The sequence below is a fragment of the Asterias rubens genome, chromosome 7, assembly GCF_902459465.1.
Source record: "Asterias rubens chromosome 7, eAstRub1.3, whole genome shotgun sequence".
NCBI lineage: Eukaryota > Metazoa > Echinodermata > Asteroidea > Forcipulatida > Asteriidae > Asterias > Asterias rubens.
Genome location: NC_047068.1, coordinates 9,615,907 through 9,631,062, shown reverse-complemented (window position 1 = coordinate 9,631,062; position 15,156 = coordinate 9,615,907). Strand labels below are relative to the sequence as shown.

The 15,156-nt window shown below is 38.5% G+C and overlaps 1 protein-coding gene across 1 annotated transcript in view; it reads right to left on the bottom strand.

The window, feature by feature from the left end:
- LOC117292625 (fibrillin-2-like) overlaps positions 1-15,156 on the bottom strand; it is a 102,795-nt gene that overhangs the window by 13,434 nt on the left and 74,205 nt on the right. Inside the window, 17 exon segments of the mRNA XM_033774749.1 lie at positions 447-560; positions 1,746-1,859; positions 2,439-2,546; positions 3,469-3,582; positions 3,977-4,105; positions 4,951-5,076; positions 5,571-5,693; positions 6,232-6,357; positions 8,241-8,369; positions 8,880-8,988; positions 8,990-9,003; positions 9,859-9,981; positions 10,968-11,090; positions 12,176-12,310; positions 12,958-13,080; positions 13,578-13,700; positions 14,490-14,612. Coding sequence (XP_033630640.1) covers positions 447-560; positions 1,746-1,859; positions 2,439-2,546; positions 3,469-3,582; positions 3,977-4,105; positions 4,951-5,076; positions 5,571-5,693; positions 6,232-6,357; positions 8,241-8,369; positions 8,880-8,988; positions 8,990-9,003; positions 9,859-9,981; positions 10,968-11,090; positions 12,176-12,310; positions 12,958-13,080; positions 13,578-13,700; positions 14,490-14,612 — 1,956 coding nt within the window.

The following is a 15,156-nucleotide window of genomic DNA, read 5'->3' as shown; positions in this document are numbered from 1 at the left end:
GAGATAAGCTTTGCAGTAGGAGACCTTTTCCTTTATATACATGTAGCACCATGTAATGGTTTACAACGTGCTGTAGTGCACTATGCTACCAATCAAACCAGGAACACTGGGGCAAACCCCTTTTTCTTTACAAAAAGTGCACTGTATATCTTTAAGTGCATTATACACAGCGCGTAGGACCTACAGCTTTACATCCCATCCGAAGGACCAGCAATAATTGTTTTAACTTAAAAATGCCTTGCTTAATGACACAAGCGTCACGGCGGGACTTAACCCACACTATGCTGATCAGAAACACCAGATTATGAGTGTGGTGTTTTGCTCAGCCATGACATGCCACAAGAATATTATCTTTTAAAAGGCACTCTTTTTTGTTCCATTTTTTGTAAAATTTGAAGTCAAATGATTTGCCCACTGTGTTACCACTGTCGTGGATATCTATTTACCTGTTTCACACATAGTACCAGTGTAGCCTGTACGACAGGCGCAAGTGAAGGAACCAACACCGTTGACACATGTCCCACCATTCAGACATGGACCACTTAGACAATAGTTGATACCTAAAAATAAAACAACTTGTTGTTATTGTTTACATACAATAATGATAATAATATTGTTACTCAAGCTCGGTTCATACTTCCTGCGGCTGCGAATGCGATACGAATGTTGACGTCACAAATTCGCAACGAATAATTCGCAGCAGTTCAACTTTGCCCAACTCACTTGCGAATATCGCTGCGAAAGGAGGGTTGTGACGTCAAATTTACGTCAAATTATGAACCGGGCTGTATACTGTGCATTTTTCATATAAAAATAAACAAAAATGCACCTTAGAATAAGACAGGCTAAGGTACTAAAAATATACAGACAGACTGAAGGAGGAAGTTGCAAAACACTGTGTGTGTGCTGCAGCTATGTGACATATTGACAAGAGAGGCTCTCAATTAAAATTCAGTTCTGTTTCCCCCACAGAAATTATAAAGACAGATAGGGTCTTTATGAAAACAACAAGTATCTCTCCTCAGCTTAAATCAGTGTCAAATGCCATGACGTTTCATTTGAGTGCAATTTTTCATCAAATCCCCCAAAAATGTTTGAGACGTCACATTTCAAATGTTATGGTCTATGGTCTACATGTTTTTGTAAAGAGAAGTTTGAGTTCATTCCTGAATTTTTATGATGTAGATTATATCATGAAGCCATTCAATATTAAAAAAATCGGAATTCGAGGATGGGTTTGGTTGGTCAAAACAATTAAAACAAAATATATATATTAGTTTGCATTGACTATTCTGAACGGCCCCAAACAATTTATTGTTATTGCCTTTTTACTGTTGTTGTTGTATAGTGTACTTTTTCAACTATCTGTCCTTTTATCTGTCTACGGTTCACTTTATATTTAGGCCAACTCTTTCTCTATTGTACCGGTTAAATTTCAACGTGGTATTTTATAGTGTTTTTTTATGTATAGACCTTATGCACTTGACGTCGTTTCAGTAGGGCGTCCTCACCTACAGGTCAAAAGGAGGATGTTCATTGGCCAATCCTGTGTGCCGTGCGCACAAATCTGTGCGTTTCGATTGTTTAATCACCATTTTGTTTCTCGTAGATGGCGGCTGGATGACGTCAATGCATAAGGTCTTTACAAAATAAAGTAGGCCAAAAATATTTCCGATGCTGGGACAATAAAGCTTTATTGTATTGTATTGTAAAAGGAACTGGAGTGAAATCTCTACATGGCTTACGTTTACTGCAATCAACACCCTCATAGCCCGGCGGACAATCACAGGTATAATGGGAACACATGTTTTCACATGAACCACCATTCTGACAGGGGAAACTGCTACACAGATCCACATCTACAAATAATGTTAAAAAATAACAACTGTTAGTTTGAGTCACAGCAGCTAGATCTCTTTGTAAAATTCAATTCACTTACCAATCTGATGTTTGTTTGTGACATGCGCTAGAAGGCACTGGACACCTTTGGTAATTTTCAAACACCAGGGATTCTCACTTGGTGTATCCCAACATATGCATAAAATAACAAATATGTAACAATTTGGACTCAATTTGTCTTCAAAGTTGCAAGAGAATAATGGAAGAAAAACACCCTTGTTGCACAATGTGTGTGTGCTTTCTGATGCCTAATAAAAGGCTTCAGGGGATTTCCATTTCATAGCGCTGCTTATCGTAAGCACACAAAAAAGCAGGCTAACCTTCCAGTGCTTACAGTATGAAAATGAATGACAAAACAATGCAAATCCCTAGCGAACATGCAGGCTAGGCACCTAAGTTTTTCTTTCTAACCTGTAAAATATAATTATGTTTCAGTAAATTTGTTCTGCTACAGTTGGCACGAAAACCTTGCTTACCGTTAAGCAGTGCTATGAAATTGGCCCCTGAACAGCATAGGTTAATGTTATGTGTATACTCACCGATTTGGCAGAACAATCCAGCGTGACATTGGTCACATTCACACCTAAAACCAGACGCTAACCGGACACACGTTCCACTGTTACTACATGGATCAGGACTACATACATCTGTCAAATATACAAATCATTTGTTTTATTCAAATGTACCACTTCAATGGGATAGTGTGAAGATCAATATCATATTTGCCAGATTTGTTGTACAGTTGTATGTTGTTTATTTGTAAATGTTTAAAGGAACACGTTGCCTTGGATCGGTCGAGTCGGTCTTTGAAAAGCGTTTGATATAAAATGCACATGGGTAGAAAGATGTTGTAAAAGTAGAATACGATGATCCACACAAACATGCCTCGAAATTGCACGGTTTTCCTTTAACCTCGCCGACTAACACGGTCGGCCATTTATGGGAGTCAAATTTTTGACTCCCATAAATGGCCGACCGTGTTAGTTCGCACAGTAAAAGGAAAACCACGCAATTTCGAGGCAACTTTGTGTGGATCATTGTTTTCTACTTTGAAAACATCGTTCCAATCATATGCATTTTATAGAAAACGGTTACAAAACGCTTTTTATAGACCAACTCGTCCGATCCAAGGCAACGTGTTCCTTTAATATGCATCCATCCTGTAAGTTGGCGCTTGCGCTGTTGGATGTTGGACAAAAAATATATATACATCTTTAAATAAAGTTTTTTATGCCTCTGAAGAAGGTCCGGATTGGATCGAAAGCTAAGGCCATCTACCCTATTCATTATACATATTTAAATAAACATGCGGTTCTTATCAAATGCATAGTGTCTTACAGTCGTTAACTTCTACTGCATGTAACATTCTACTCGCAAGTTACAGTAGATTTTGATCGTCAATCATATACTGAGCTTTGTGATTCTGGCTCGACAAAATTTTGCCATGCTTAACAGAAGAGTGGATAATACCTATTGATCTCAATAGAACAACACGATTGTCTTCAGCCTGTCAGTAAATAACAACAAACAACAAGATGTTGAAATGTTGACTTTGTAAATGTTGCATACCTTGCTCACAGTTGCTCCCTGAATACCCGTCCAAACAACTACATGTGTAAGTTGTGCATAGATTCTCACATATTCCATTGTTGTTACATGGGTTGGATGTGCACCTGTCAACCGCTGGAAAAACAAACAAAATAAACAATCTATTTTTTGAGGCATTGACTGATGAGATATCAATGTATACATTTTTTGTATATTTGGTTTGCGTTAACACCGTAAGTATATCTACTATTTATTTTACTACCCTTGAGTAGATTTCAGAATTTGAAATCTACTCATGAAATCTTTCTCAAACAATGAACGCAAATGTTGACAAAGTAGGTAGTCCATCAACTCAGGGCTAGTAAGCTCAACTAGTAGAACACGAGCATGTAAACCCGGAAGTCACAATTATTTTGCCTTTCTACCATCGGCCATTTCGGTTGGTAAGCAGTTTGCGACAGCTGATTCTATTTTTCTCAAATTAAAAGCGACCTTTCAAAGACGAGTACGTGACTAATCAAATACTTACGCGTTAAGCAGTTTTTGCCTGTCCAGCAAGAATTGCATGCGCAACGATACTCAAACGCATTAGGACATTCACTGATGCATAGACCACGATTATTACACGGATTGGTGTTCAGTGCACACACATCTTGAACTGAAAAAAAAAAATAAAACAAATATTTATCATTTATTCACAAAAGCAAAAATACAACGTGTTCTTAGTTGTTTTGAAAATAACTAGTTTTTAAACTTTGGTGCATAAAAACTTATATCTTTTGACCTAATTACATTTCAAAGTGAAATGTTTCCCCAGTTGCTGAGTATTATCGAAAGCTGCTGTAGGCCACTAATTTTAAGTGTGATTACCAATGTATAAATTCCCTTGAAACGGAGACAAAACTGACTAGTTCATTACAGGATTTGGGTACTTTTTGTAACACAAAACCCACAGATTTACATTAAACTTACACCATTTGAAGATAATGATAGTAGAAAGCGTACATTAAAATATTAGTTACTGAGTTGCTGAAGTTTTTGAGTAATGATTAAAGCAACGTCATGAACATAAAATTTTACATGCTAAAATAATTTTCGTCTCATGATCACCGAGACAAAAATTATTTTCATGACATTGCTTTTTTTTTTTCACTTTTCAAAAACTACAGCATCTTTAAGCAAGTAATATTTTCAGGGAAACTTTCTACTATCATTATCTTCAAACTGTGTAAGTTTCATGTAAATCTGTGGACATTGTGTTTTTTGTTAGGAAAAAGTACATTATAGCCTTTAATGGTTTGAACAAATATACTGCATCATTTGTAGAACTTGATGAGGCCGTGTCCGAAACGGCGACTTCGGCTACAGCTACGGCTAGATTGCGCATCTGCCTATTCTTCAACAATGGTAGACGCGCTGATCTAGACGTAGCTGTAGCCGAAGTCGTCGTTTCGGACACAGCCTCATTCTCATGTTTATGGAGACAGATTTGAGTCTGGTTACCTGTATTACATATCATTCCATTGTAACACACTGGGCATTCGCATACAAAGCGATTGCAGTCAGTTGCACTGGTTAGGCAGGTACCCCCTTGCAGGCAAGGGTTGGCTTGGTCACAAAATGCAGATGCTAAAAAATAAAAACACACACAAAATTATTTCATTTCATTATTAGAATTAAGTATTTGTGGGTTCCTTAGTAAAAGCAGTGCAGACTATTGATACAAATGTAATTACTCAAAATAATTATTATTAGCATAAAACGTTACTTAGAACAAGTAATGGGGAGCTGTTGAAAGTACAGAAACATTGTGAGAAACGGCTCCCTCTGAAGTAACGTAGTTTTTGAGAAAGAAGTAATGTAATATTCCACGAATTTGATTTTGAGACCACAGAATTAGATTTTGAGGTCTCGAAATTAAGCATCTGAAAGCACACAACTTCGTGTGACACGGGTGTTTTTTCTTTCATTATTATCACGCAACTTCGACGACCAATTGAACTCAAATTTTAAACAGGTGTTTTATTATGCATAGGTTGAGATTACACCAAGTAAAAAAACTAGTGACCGACTATTACCAATAGTGTCCAGTGTCTTTAACAGGAGCCCAGATAATAACTTACACTCTGTGCATGTAGATTCGGTCCAGCAGCCTGAGCATTGACATGTAAACGCTGTACAATCGTTAGCATCTGGCACACATACACCTCCATTCTCACACGGGTTGACGGTACATGCATCTGACACTGAAACGATACAAAAAAATAACCCAAAGTTATTCCTTACTGGTTATAACATCATTTATGCAGCAATTGCGATTGTGGCACATCACCCCTATCAATGGGTGCGTTCAATTAGCTTCCCTGTGTCGACCAAGCGGTGCTCACTCGGGTGAGCCCCTGACAACAGCTAATCGAATGATAGCTCACCCTCTCGCGGCGACGCCATGCACCTGGGGCCAGCCCCCAAGTGACCCACTCCACAAGCAGGGCACTTGGGGCTGACCCGAGTGAGCCCCTGGAATGACGTCAAGCTATTCGAACGTACCGGGGGGCAAACCGGGGTCGTATAAATAATAATAACAGCATTTATAAAGCGCAATTTATCCAAAAAATTGCTCAAAGTCGCTGTACATTAAAAAGGCAAAAAACACTATTTAAAAACATTATTAAAAGCAAAACAAATCTAAAACAGAAAAAATTTATAAAATAAGGCAAAAACTTTAAAAAGTACAAAAGGTACAATCATGTACACATCACAGCGACAATTTCACGAAGTACTTACCAATTTCACAATTATCACCAGTTCTACAGTTTGAACATGTGCAGACGTATCTGTCACAATCACCAGGAATGTGACTACATATACCTCCGTTACTACACGGATTCATCATGTCACATACATCAGAAGCTATGGGTTGAATAGAGAAAAACAAATAAAGCATTTATTCAGTATAAAACAGTTTCATTCAATTCAATCAAAAGAATCAAAGCTTAATGTTTAGTCTAAAGGCTGAGTTATAGTCGGTCGCGCAATGGTCGGGCGTCGGAAATCTTGACGCGCGATCATAAAAAGACACGGTTTTTAGGGCTCAGTCTTAGGATTGTGCGCAAGATTTCCGTCGCGCGACCATCGCACGACCGACTATAAACCGGCCTTAACACTGTAAACTGTTTACTAACTTTTAACAACTTACATCTTGTTGCCTTCTAAAAAAAAGTTGACAAAAAAAATTGTAAAGCCATTAAACACTTTCGGTACAGAAAAAAATAATAATAAAAGTTCACAGATTTACAAATAATTTACAGGGTTCACAGAAAGTAATGGTGAAAGACTTATCTTGAAATATTATTCCATGAAATGCTTTACTTTTTGAGAAAACAGTAAAAGAATATAAATTCTCGATAGCGAGAATTACAGATTTATTTTAAACACATGTCATGAAACGGCGGAACGTGGGGAAACAAGGGTGGGTTTTCCCATTATTTCCACAGGTTTGTTATTTTATGTATAAGTTGTGGTACACCAAGTGAGGGCCTTGGACAATACTGTTTACCGAAAGTGTCCAATGGCTTAAAGCGGCCATAGCGGCTGCAATGGTAACAATATGCCTAACATAATTCTTCCTTATATATTTGGTTTGCGGTTACACCATGTGTGTGTCTACTTGCCAGGTAGAGTTTGTTCTTAGAGAACTGTCTTGCTTAATTCTACTACCGCCAAGTAGATTGTTCGGGTGTTCGGGAGACTTCTCAGTTCTGAAAAGAACTGTCCTGCTTATTAACTATTACCTTGGCGTATGGTAAAGAAATAGGCTGGAACTGCTATTTTAGCTTATAGGATCGTGATAAGCTGTACTACCGCGGAGTCAGTTCTTGGGTTGTTCTCAACGTGTCGATTAGCTTGCTCTAGTCATCGTCAGGAGACTCTTCTTCCTCTTATTGTCAACTCCCCAAATCCCAAATAAATTGTTAGGGAGAAGGATCGGAAATATATAAAAGTAATCCTTAAAAATCACAAACCTGTGTAAATACTGAATTGAAGAGCTTATAATATCTATTATAACACCCCTTACCAATATTCTGCCTTTTCATTGGTTTAGAGCGCGTCACATAATATGTCTTAGTTTTACTATACGGTGGCCGTGTGATAGTGCATCGGTTTGCCGTGCGCTAGTCCAAAGACTAGCACACGGCGTGCAGTACCCAGACATCCGCTGCGTGTACGAGGATGGTAAATTAAAAGTATGTAACCATTTTGGATTACATGACACTACATGCAGCACAAAGTTTTCGCAATCTGTATTCGCGTCGTCCGTGGATTGTAGCATTCAAGTCTGTAACTTAATAGTACAGTATTTAGAAATGTTTGGGGTGTTATAAAACAAATATTGACTGCTTCGAGTGCTATGGTTAAAACTATGACTCCCGAGGTGATCTCCGGAGCGTTACTCGAAGCAGTCAATATTTGTGTAATATTTAAGCCTTCGAGACAGACTACAAGCTATGGTCAAAATGCCTCTGCAGTTGTACTATATTAACCCCTTGCACGCACGTCTAAAGTTGCAACTGATGCCACACTCACCATTTTGGTGGTCAATAGGTTAACGTGTAAATGCCGCGTCGCCTAAAATGCGCACTTCACTGAATAACGCACATTGACATTGACCACTAAACAGCTAAAATGGCTCATCTAAGATTATTCTAATGATGAAGTCAGCTGCATTGGGTCAATACATAGGTAAGCAGTTTTCATCAGCTAATTTGATTTTCTTACAATTGAAATAGACTTACAATCCTGACACTGCACACCATATCTGCACTCATTACACAGACATGAAAACAGGTAGCAGCTGACGCTATCTGGTACACAGAGTCCATTGTTGTTACATAGCTCATCAGCGGCCTGGCATGGATCGAAACCTGCAACGAGAGACAATGAGCGGGATTACACATTCTCACAAAGCCAACTTATTCACTATACTAGTCAAGAACCCAACAGAGAGAAGATGATGAATAAAGTTTCAGTTTAAGATGCGGCAGGAAATCCCCAGGGAAAATCAACGCAGTCAGGCAGTGGCAGGATTCGAACCAGGGTCTTAGAGGTAAAAGGCAAGGAAAACGATACCACTACGCCAGCCCGACCACCCACACAAAGCTTCTATATGCCTGCAACTGTGGACCTCCTTTTTCCCCCTCTTTTGTGCATACTCCAACTTTTTTTGCAACAGCTCCCATTTGGTTTTCTACTCATTTACCAACTGTGGACCTTTCCCCGACACCATGGACCCTAGGGTTCTCTTATGAGGTCCCCAGTGTGAATGTGTATACAGAAAACTTTCTGTCTATTTCAGACTACATGTAGCAAACAATAACCACTTGGCGTTTCCGTTCCCCCTTTCATAGCAACAACTGATGCAATGCAATACTCACGTGTAGTACATGTCGGTTGGTTATAACATAGTTCACATTGGCAGGTGAACCCACTGCAGTCATTGGCACTCGGTGTGCATGTACCACCATTCTCACATGGGTTAGCACTAACAACCATTGCTCTCTGCAGACAAAATCAAAACAATTAACAATAAAAAAAAAAAATCCACTATTATCTTGAATATCTAAATTGTATGATTCTATGACAATTGTCTAAACCTTCAGGAAAAACCACTCAAACTAATGTAGATTTTCACTAACTATAGCTATTTTCAGATTGGTTGGAATTTAACGTACATTACAAAGCCATAAAAGCCATGTATTATATTATCTCATTCACATGATTTGAAAAATCCAATAGACATTATGCAATGACCTCATCAAGTTGCTATCTCAGAGAATTGACTTAGAAAATAAATGTTACTTTTTGCCAAACATGTACATTAACGACCACTTTTGATCAATATGACTAAATTAACCAGGAGCTCAACAAAATTCAAAAGCAATTTTATCGAACCAATACAAGTTGCACCAATGACCGTATAGCTCTGAGCTTGGCCTGTTCAGTGGATAGGATAAATATAAATAGGATAAGCACATAAATAACAGCACAAGAACAGACCACGAATGAATTTTGCAACCAGCCCACTCCAGGGCCCAATTTCATAGCGCTGCTTAGCGGCCGATTTTGTGCTTACTGTGCAATTTCTATTTCATAGCGCTGCTAACCGTAAGCACACAAAAAGGCATGCTAACCTTCCGGTGCTTACCGCACGAAAATAAATGACGTCACAATGCAAATCCACGGTAAGCATGCAATATGGCCGCCTAATTTTTTCTGCTAACCTGTGAAATACGCTAAGGCTTTAGCAAATTGTTCTGCTACAGTAAGCACGCAAATTTGCTTACTGTTAAGCAGCGCTATTGTTTCGGCCCTGGACAGCAGCAATGCTTTCAAGATTCCAGATTAACATCTTACCGATCTCACAGTTGAGTCCAGTGTAGCATCCATCACATTGGCATGAATACTGTGTACAGCTTCCCGGTAGTAAGGAACACTGGCCACCGTTTGCACACGGATTAGGATCACATACATTCAGCTCTAAAAGACAACAACAACAACAACAACAAGCAAGAAATAAATACAAGGTATACTCAAACACAATAAATTTATGAATGAAATAAAAAACTTAAATCCCCTAAAAGGCACTGGACACCTTTGGTATATTTTGTCAAAGACCAGTGCTCTCACTTGGTGTATTTCAATATACTCATAAATTAGCAAATCTGTGAACATTTTGACTCGATTGTTCGTCAAAGTTGCAAGAGAATAAGAAAGAAAAACACCCTAGTTGCACAATTGTATGTGCCTTCCGATGCCTAATCAATGTCTTCAGGTCTTTTAATATTTGACTGAGAAATAAACTCTTTCTCACAAACTATGTTACTTGCGAGGGAGCCGCTTCTCACAATGTTTTATACTACCAACAGCTCTCCATTGCTTGTCTACCAAGTAAGTTTTTATGCTAACACTTATTTTCAGTAATTAACAATAGCATCCAGTGCCTTTAAGGTGATCCCTGATGCCACTATTGTGACATAGTGAGATATGAATTGGTGTCTCAAGAAACACACTTATAACAGGAGGGTCAAAGTCCTTACATTTCGACCCAAGCAGAGTCTTGACTCTCAAAGGTTAATACTATATTTTAGATTAGAATCCATTGCAGCCCATTACCCCACCATTTATTTTCATTTCAGTTCATTTATTCCGGTTGTCAGCCTAGGATGCTCAGAATAAAAAAAAAGAACTTAATCACTACACATAGCCAAGAACCCAAATGGAGAGAAGACAGGGAAGAAAGTTTCAGATTTAGATGTGGGAGGAAAACCCCAGAGAACTAATCCATAGTCAGGCAGGGACTGACCCACATACATGTTTAGCGCCCCGAGGGGATTTGAAGCGGGTCCTAGAAGTGGAAGGCGAGCGAGACACCACTACGCCAACCTGATCGCCCAATAACACAATGAGTCCATATTCCAAGGGAAGTAGTTCTTGATGAAGTTAGCTATTGTAATGCTACTTACCTGCAGTACATGTAGCTCCAACCCAGCATCCGGAACATACACACTCGAATGAGAAGCAGCTGTTAGGAACGGTCAAGCATTGACCTCCGTTCTGGCATGGATTGGCGGCGCAAGGCTCAAACACTGCCGATAAAAAAAAACCCAGATCATTAGTATAAACAAAATAATAATTAGTTCTTACAATGTAAATCAGTATATAGCACATTTTACAAAACCGCATCAATGCGCTTTACATTAGGCATAAAAAATAAATGTTATGTTGGCGTAACTCGACTTACCCTTAAAATATGGCCCACCCTGGATACTTTAATTTTTTTCAAGGGAAGAAATTTAATGATTAAAATCTATTAAAGACATCGAGAGTTTAAACATTTACTTTTTGTTGTGTGTATCCTTGTTTTCTTTTGTTATCGTGTTTACTACTGGCTTAAACAATTAGAAAACATGTAATTTTCGTTGCTGGGAGAAAAAAAAAAAATCACTACTTATCTACCCTATTTTTTTTTACCCGTTACGCCAACAAAAATTTTTTTGTTTATGCCTTAGCATCTAAAGGGTCAATTTCACAAAGCGTTGGGACTAGTCTTAGGAGATATTAAAAAATTAAGGCTAGTCCTTAGTTAGAATGAGTAACTTGTGCTAACTCGAGATAAGACTAGTCTGAATCCACCCCTGGTAACTGGGCCAACAACATTCATGTCATCTTTCTCCGGACATAGCAGAGTTGCTGACATTTACATCTTAGAGTCAGGGAGATTTTGTACACCAATCAGTAAGATATTTAGAATTACATTTATAATAATAGGGAAAACATTTCCATAATAAGGGAGATTTAAAAAATTTGTTTATCAGATCATGGAAAAATTGATTTATTTACAGCAAACTTTGTCTATCATCAGCGAGCGATGACAGCTCTGACATAGTTTTGCGTTAATAAATGTATTTATCAATGTCCTGAATGAAAGATGGTCAATTTTATGCAGAGTGGCTTCAAGCAGGAACTATCTATAGTCACAACGTTAGAGGACAATAAAATAAAGAGGCATGATGTTTGGTCCTTCGAAAAAAAAGTAGGAATACTTTATCGATTACAAGGGCTGACTAACATGTAAACATGGTTTAAGCTTTAGAAGACTTTCAGGCTATTTAATATCATGGGTCTGATTAAATATATATAAGTTGAAACTGTCAAAATTTGTAAAGTTTACCTTGTGTGCACAGAGAACCGACCCAGCATCCATCACATCTACATGTAAACTCAGTACAATCCTGCTGGGAACCAATGAGGGCTGGTGAACACTGCCCACCATTTTGACACGGATTACCAGCGCATGGATTCTTGGCTGAAAACAACAAAACCAATAACATCTTATGTAAAAAAAATTAATAGCAACCAACAGAAATTTCATCCATCAAATTCTACTGACAAATTTTGTCAAATAATTATTTGATGTTGTGAATTTAACATATATGAAATTGATGGAAATTGTATTGAAAGTAAAACAACTTTGTTATACAATTGAAGTAAGAACACCATTGATACATATATAAACATATTTTTTTAATGAAAAATTTGCCTAAATTTCAAAAGACCAGACAGCCATTTCAAAGTGAAGGCTACACTTAGCTGATTTGGGCTATACACCCAAATCAATTGCCATAAGAGGCACGTTGCCTACCTGCTCTTGAGGCTAAAACAGGGATACCCCCTTCACAGTCCATAGTGATATACATGTATGGGTAGCATTCACTGGGAGCCAGGCTGGTAGAGCAGAATCCAATACCTTCCAAACTTTTCACGAAGCAACTATGGTTAAGTGCCGTGCTCAAGGGCTCAAGTGTTACACCTAGGTATGGAACACATACTCTGCTGCTAATAACACCAGAGCTTGGGTCCGACGAACTAGACCAGTCGGCCATGTTATTTGCCTTGCATCACTAGTCTAACTAGAGTTAATCTTGATGATAAGTGATAGCGAGAGTGACTTACGTATAGAGCAATCTGGTCCTTCATAGCAATCTAAACATTGACATTGATAATCCAGACAGGATCCACCTTGAGTTGAGCAAAAGCCACCATTCTGGCATGGATTAGGGCTGCATGGATTAATAGCTGTAAAAATCAAAAGAGAAATTGTCAACAAAATTATACCACATTGAAACCAAGAAATAACATGAAACATACAAACTCGTTGGTTCCAATCTTGCTCTAGTCAATTTTGTCTTTGCTCGGTAAAGTATGGTCGGTCACAGAGATTTTTATGAGCACAAAGATCTCACCACGATGCTACCGCGCTGCTTGTACAATAATGGCGTTCCCACTACGTTTTTAAAATGATTTACTAGAGTGGGATTCGAACCAACGACCTCCGGATTAACGTGCCGGCGCTCTACCAACTGAGCTATATAGCCCTATATTGGCGATGTCCCTATTTTGTCAATATCTTTGTTCGGGGGTGCCAGTCAGAAGCCACGTTTTTAATAAGACTTATTTTAGAGATCCTCCCACATTCGGCCCACGATTTTACATGCTCTCGGCCACTTTTCCATCGTAGTAGAAGTGACGCCTATGTGTGAATGGGGTATAAATTTGTCAATCATAGTACATACGCTGGATGCAGTCTTCTCCAGTAAAGCATTCTGAGCATTGACACACACGAGATGTACAGAAGTTATCGCTGATGAAACACGTCCCTTCATTAAAGCAGGGTTGGGTTGTACAAGGATTCAAGGCTGTAAGATAAAAACATTCATAGATGCCATCATTACATCAGGGATAACCAATATAGTTTTAGTGTTTAAACTACATACATTTGTAGATAAGCCATGTTCAGGCCTGTATGCTTTGTTTTTGAAAGGGTAACGGGAACCCAAACCAAACAGTGCACTCCTACAGTGTCCACATTATCTCAAACAGGCATAATGAGAGGGAAAAACACAATATAAATCAAAATAGCTCAAATTTAACCAGCTACAACAAATCTTAAAAATATAATTGCAAAAGGCCCGGTCCCACTGCAGCGATAACGAGAACGATAACGATCACGACGCAAAGAGAATGTGTTCTATTGGTTGAATTGATCCACGCAGAATACGCACACGCTCATTCAACCAATAGAATGCGTTCTCTTGGCGTCGTCAATCGTTATCGTTCTCGTTATCGCTGCAGTGGGACCGGGCCTTTACACACAGGGCATATGGGTTCAATGTACGCTTTTCTACATTTTTCAACTACAAATACTGATACACTGGTTTCTGTCCCTCCGTTTCACCTCCGGACTTTGATTTGATACCTGGACCGTACGTAGCCTTGCATGTGGATTGGGTTTTTTAGTCCCTACCTGGCTGTGTGGGTTCTTCCATGTCTAAATAATAGTGAAATTTCTTTAATGTCTTCTCAACAAATAATTGGTGTGATGTTTCCATTTGGTTGCTTGACTCAGATTCCGAATTTTAGATAGATTAGATATCTAGGAATAATGGCTTATTTACAAACTGGTGCTAATGATCATGTCAACTTACACAGTTCACAGTTGGCTCCCGTCAGACAGGTTGGGCAAAGACATATATAACGAGTACAGTCACCAGACACTTGTGCACATGTACCTCCATTAATACATGGATTATTGCGGCACGGATTCACATCTGAAATAACAGAGAAAATAGTATTAAGTAATAATAATAATAACCGTATTTAAATAGCGCCAAACTGCAAAGACACAAGGCGCTGAAAAAAAAAGGAAAACAAGACAGTACAAAGACGCTGTCAACAAGCTACATACATACTAAGGGATAAACGGCTTACCAATCAAAAGGACCTATGGTTTAATGCAAACACAACTGCTTTGAGAAAGACCCTTAAAGTCAAAACTTCAGGCCATTAACTATTTTGTTTGCATCTGATGATAGAGGCTCGGTCCCACTGCAGCGATAACGAGAACGATAACGATAACCACGCAAAGAGAACGCATTATATTGGTCGAATGAGCGTGTTTTGATTCTACGTGGAGCGATTCAACCATAAAAATGCGTTCTCTTTGCATTGTGATTGTTATCGTTTTCGTAATCGCTGCAGTGTGACTCGGCCTTAACAATAACATTAACACTGTCAAAATGTTTTTTTTCTAGTATTAAGCCATTCATCATCACAATAATCTTGGTTGCGAGTCAATGTCTCATGTGTCATTGT